At 41.4% G+C, this 5,606-nt stretch overlaps 1 protein-coding gene and 1 pseudogene across 1 annotated transcript; one reads left to right on the top strand and one right to left on the bottom strand.

Annotated features, from left to right (window-relative positions):
• Positions 1-503: 503 nt before the first annotated feature.
• LOC123849458 (uncharacterized protein CXorf51A-like) lies at positions 504-1,046 on the top strand. Its single transcript, XM_045882085.1, has 2 exons — positions 504-626; positions 819-1,046. The coding sequence occupies exons 1-2, from the start codon at positions 504-506 to the stop codon at positions 1,044-1,046; spliced, it is 351 nt and encodes a 116-aa protein (XP_045738041.1).
• Positions 1,047-4,042: 2,996 nt separating this feature from the next.
• Positions 4,043-4,864, bottom strand: LOC123849359 (tRNA pseudouridine(38/39) synthase-like; annotated as a pseudogene).
• Positions 4,865-5,606: the final 742 nt, after the last annotated feature.

Below are 5,606 nucleotides of genomic sequence, written 5' to 3'. Positions count from 1 at the left end.
ATTTTAGGTAAAATATCCCAAACACTAGCTAACTAAGGGAGGGACACAGCAAAATAAACTGCTGAGTAGGGGTGGCCTTAGAGAACAGATTGCAGGAAAGATTCTTTCTCTACTATGTGCACTACCACAATTGAAACATGGGGTATGAGGAACAGTGGTAGTTCAGTTTAGGAAAACTCTTTGGGGGATGTTAAAGAAAAGCCTCCTTTCTCTAACCAAACCATTTTTGCCTCCGTATCATTTCCCCTCCCATCCAGAGGTGTCAGGAATGGTACTTTGAAATGTCAGAGCCACATTTTGGCCTCCCCAGCAACCTCCCCAACACAGAGTGATGTCATAAGTAGTGCTTTGTGATGTCTGAGCCCCACCTTAGCCACCATTGGCTGGAGGACAGCCTAGCTGACCAATCAAAGCTGGAGGGTATGGACCTTCATTGTCCTGGGAAGAGTTATACGCAGTAGAACAGTTAGGAGGCCTGGGGCAAACAACTGGGAAGCTTCAATATGTCTAAGGTAACCAGGAAACTACCACAGCCCAATCAGGATATGGAGCGACCAACTTCAAGTTCTGAAGAGAGGAAAAAGATGAAGACTCCCAATCAACCCAGGTCCAGAGGTGGTGACAAGGTAAGATGACCCTACCCAAGCTACTCTTTTCTTCATTGATTTCCCCTCCCCCAAGAATCTTAACCTTTGCTCACCTGGCACAAACTCCTTCCTTAGCCCTGACATCTCCTCATGATGCCCCCTTTTCTATCAATATCCCATCTTCTTCCCCTAAGCCAATGCCCTTTTGGCCTCACTCTGTTGTTGTTCCAGGTACTGAAGACAACCCTGAAGGTAAAAAAACCCCACCACAGGAGTTTGAGTAAAAAAGTCTCAGAAAAAACTACCAACCCTGTAAGAAAGCCTAAAAAAGCTAGAAGACCACCACTCTTTGGTCACTATCACAGACTGAATGAGACACTGAGGCAAGATGAGCCAGAGCAAGCCCAAGAGAAGGTGGAGAAGTCTACCACATCAAATGATGACCAGGGTGGCCAATAACTCCAGAGTGAGGCCAGAGACTTCAGTAATATCTGCTAAGTCTCCAGAGGTCTGGTGGCTGAGCAATGGACAATCGTGTAGACATTGAATTTTACAGCATCAGGGTACACTGATGGTACCTGAAATAAAGCCAACCTGTTGTGGTAATTCATGTGGTGTCTATGACTTCTCTCATGGTGGGATCAGGGAGGGAAGGGAAGAGGCAGTAGTACAAAAAGGAAGAAACATGGGGTAGCATAGGGTTGGGGGCCAGACCGGGCCAGACTGGCAGAACCACAGTTAATCAGATCGTGGGGATAAAGACTGGGTCAGGACTGAGCACTGAAGACAAATTTCCTCCTTAACACTTGACCTAACGGGCAAGATGAGAAAGGGCTTGGTGTTTTTGCCTTTGGGAGGTGGGGGCGGCAGGGAAGAATGATGTCAAAGTGTAGATTGCCAGAGCCTATATGGGGTGAGGTGTGTGGGTGGCAGTACCATCCCCAAAGCTGAACAAGAAATAACTTCCAGGCCACCAACCCCAGGGTGGTGTTTGTTACATTTTACCCTATAACGTCAACAACTAGTAGTCCTCAGAAGAGCCAAAAATCTCACCCTAATGAAAATTACTAAAAGCACCCTAAAGATGAAAATATTGGTGATTGGAAGCCACAAACCCAACACTGATTAGCCCACTTTCTTAAGAAATTTAGGGTGGAGCAGTGACTTTCCAAGGGCAGGGCAATGGGAACAGTCTGCCTTCAGTGCAGGCAATAAAGGAGGGCATTGTCTACAGAGAATTCTAAACGTATTTGGAGGGGAGACGATCTTTTATTTTTGTTCTCTCAAAGTTGTTATTTTTTCTGAAGAGACTATCACTGTAAATGAGTTTATTAAAGTACAATTGACATATAATAATTGCACATGCTTAAAGTGACAGCTTGAGGAGGTTGGTCCTATGTATACACCATTAAACCATCACCACAATTTTAAGAGAACATATCCATCACCCCCAAGTTTCCTCCTGCCCCTTGGTAGTTGCTCCCTCCTCCTATCTCTCCCTGTACCCCCATCCTCAGATAACTACTGATTTGCTTGTTAGCTCTATGGATTGTACTGATTCCATCAGTATAAAATGCTACAAAATGTAAACCATACTAATTTTTTCCAGCTTCTTTCACTCATTATAATTACCGTGAGAACCATCAATGTTCTTGCATACATCAATATTACATTTTTAGGTTATGATTGTTTTGTTGATAATTCAGTAGCATTTATTTTAAGATTTTTTATTCATTTGAGACACAGAGGTACAGAGAGAGAGAGAGAGAGAGCATGAGCAGGGGGAGAGCAGAGGGATAAGGAGAAGCAGGCTCCCTGCTGAGCCAGGAGCCCGATGTGGGGCTCGATCCCAGGACCCTGGGATCATGACCTGAGCCGAAGGCAGACGCTTAACCATCTGAGCCACCCAGGTGCCCCGAGAATTTAGTAGGATTTAAAGGATGCTCCAAAGTTGCTTTAGTTTCATTTTTTTTTAATTTTGAGATTATAAATTTACATGCAGTTGCAAGAAATAGAAATATGCCTTATACCCTTAACCTCGCCCCCCCCCTCCAGTGGTAACATCTTGCGTGTCTATAGTATAATATCAAAATCAGGAAGGTAAGGTTGCTATGATCTATTTATCTTATTCAGATTTCACCAGTTATACATGCACTAGTGTGTGTGTGTGTGTGTGTAGTTCTGTGCAATTTTATCACCTGCGTAGTTTCCTGTGACTACCACTGTAGTCAAGATACAGAAAAGTTCCATAATAAGGATTCCTCTTGCTATTCATTTACAACCACAGCCACGTCCTCCCTCACCCCTGGAAGCCAGTAATTTGCTCATCTCCATAATTTTGTCCATTACAAGAATGTTACATAAATAGAATCATTCAGTATGTAACTTTTTGTGATCGGCTTTTACGTTCAGCATAAATCCCTTGAGATCCATTCAAGCTGTTGTATCAATGGGTTTTTTTCCTTTATTGTTGGGCAATATTGCATAGTGTGAATGTACCAGAGTTTGTTAAACCACTCATTTATTGAAGGCATTTTGGTTTTGATTTCTGGAATTACAAATAAAGCTGATACAATCATTCCTGGATAGGTTTATCTGTGATCTTAAAGTTTTCATTTCTCAGAGATAAATGTCCAAGAGCAACTACTGGGTCATGTGGCAACAGCAAGCTTAGTTTTGTAAGAAACTACCATGCTCCCCCCCCCCAGAGTGGCTATACCATTTTATATTCCCACCAGCAATCTCTGAATGATAGTTTCTCTGCATTCTCACCAGCATTTGGTGTTATTATTAAACAAAAAATTGTTAAGTCATTCTGGTGCCTGTATAGTGATACCCCATTGAAGTTTTCATTTGAATTCACTGATGGTTAATGTTGAACATCTTTTTATGTGTTCATTTGCTATCTGTATATCTTCATTGAAATTTCTATTCATGTCTGTAGCCCATTTTATTTCTTTCTTGACACTTGCATGATCAAGCTTTAATGAATTTGAACACAAGGCACAGTTTCCAGGTGTACATAAATATATCTCCATTTTACAATTGTTTTTTGCTTCTTCTACTTCAATCTTTTTGGACAGTGATAAGAAAATCTTTAAACTTGTTCTTATTTAAGCAACAAGAACTTCCTTAATAGGACTTTATGACTTTTTTTTTAAGAGCTGATCATCTGAATTTCTAGGACTTCTTTTTTTTTTTTTTAAGATTTATTTATTTATTTATTCATGAGAGACAGAGAGAGAGAGAGGCAGAGGGAGAAGCAGGCTCCCAAGAGCAGAGAGCCCGATCTGGGACTCGATCCCAGGACCCTGGGATCATGACCTGTGCCGAAGGCAGACGCTTAACCACCTGAGCCACCCAGGTGCCCCTGAATTTCTAGGACTTCTTACAGTAAATATTTTGTTTATATTTCCTTTCTACCCACCTACCACTAGCTGGTTGTTGCTAGTTGTCTATAGATAAATAATGCTTTTAATCTCTGTATCAACACAGAGCCTCTTTGTTGGTTTCTCCAAGGTAGTATTTTCTTCCTCTAGTATATTATTACAGTTCCTTTTGGTTTTTATTTTTTCCCCCAATGAAATAAATATGGGTGCTCAATGCATCCCCTAATTATAAAAGGCTGGATTGGGATTCCTATCCTTGACATTTATGATGATCTATCAGGGACTTCTTATGTATGCATTTTCACTCCTACTACAAAGGCACAGGTCTGCTTTGTGACAGAGGGCCATCTGTCACTCCATCCATCTTTGGTCCTGCAAATGTCCTTTTGGGTATTGCAACAGAGTCCAGTCTTTGCAGAATACAACACATGTGAATCTTAACAGCACTTTTAGTCTATATTGTTAAAGTGGGTCACATTGAAATCCTGACTCTCCCAGTCATAGATCCACTTGATATTTTCAAATTTAAAGTCATATAAGGCTAGAGAAAATTCTACATCCATACTGTATTGAGGTTTCTGGGGATTTTTCATCTATGTTCATTGGTTCATCAATAAACTCTGGCCTCTCCATTCCTTGGCCAATCAGAAAGACCATCATACAACAGGCTTAATGATAAAGGACTCTCTGGTCAATCACTGCAAACTGAAATAACTAAAAAGGTTCTTGCAGTTTAGTTCTGTCTCTCCTCACTCAGGCTCTGGTCTATTAGCTGTACTTAAGCAGAGAGAAAGTCCACTGAAAATTAATCATTCCATTGGTTACATCCACTTTACACAAGTTTCTGAAATTATATGTGCCAACATACCTCTGAGCCACATAATTCATGGTTACAATATCTAAATCAGCATAAAGGAAAAAAATAGCAGTAAGTCTTCTCAAGACAGCTGAACCTAGTACTGAAACAGGGTTCGAGAGAAGCCCAGGCCAGTATATGGATGTCTGGAGGGAACACCTGAAGGAAAATGCAGCTATGATGGATTTTTTAGCAGCACTGTGGACTTTTTAATTATTTTTTTAATGTAGCGTTCCATGATTCATTGTTTGCGTATAACACTCAGTGCTCCATGCAACATGTGCCCTCCTTAATACCCATCACTGGGCTAACCCATCCCCCCAACCCCTCCCCTGTAAAACCCTCAGTTTGTTTCTCAGAGTCCATAGTTTCTCATGGTTCATCTCCCCCTCCGATTTCCCCCCCTTCATTAGCGCTCACCATAGCACATACTCTTCCCAATGTCTATCACCCAGCCACCCCATCCCTCCCACCCCCCACCACTCCAGCAACCCTCAGTTTGTTTCCTGAGATTAAGAATTCCTCATATCAGTGAGATCATATGATACATGTCTTTCTCTGATTGACTTATTTCACTTAGCATAATACCCTCTAGTTCCACCCACGTCATTGCAAATGACAAGATTTCATGTTTTTTGATGGCTGCATAATATTCCATTGTATATATATACCACATCTTCTTTATCCATTCATCTGTTGATGGACATCTTGGCTCTTTCCATAGTTTGGCTATTGTGGACATTGCTGCTATAAACATTGGGGTGCACGTACCCC

Source organism: Mirounga angustirostris, unplaced genomic scaffold (assembly GCF_029215605.1).
Source record: "Mirounga angustirostris isolate CCGP_5_RB_7025 unplaced genomic scaffold, mMirAng1.0.hap1 SCAF_11, whole genome shotgun sequence".
Lineage (NCBI taxonomy): Eukaryota > Metazoa > Chordata > Mammalia > Carnivora > Phocidae > Mirounga > Mirounga angustirostris.
Note: the sequence above shows the minus strand (reverse complement) of the source record. Positions and strands in the feature narration are given on the sequence as shown.

Excerpts from the sequence above, each read along its gene's own strand:
- LOC123849458 (XM_045882085.1), top strand. The coding sequence starts at position 504 with ATGTCTAAGGTAACCAGGAAACTACCACAGCCCAATCAGGATATGGAG. Across the intron at positions 627-818 it reads GGTCCAGAGGTGGTGACAAG|GTACTGAAGACAACCCTGAA; the intron begins GTAAGATGACCC and ends TTGTTGTTCCAG.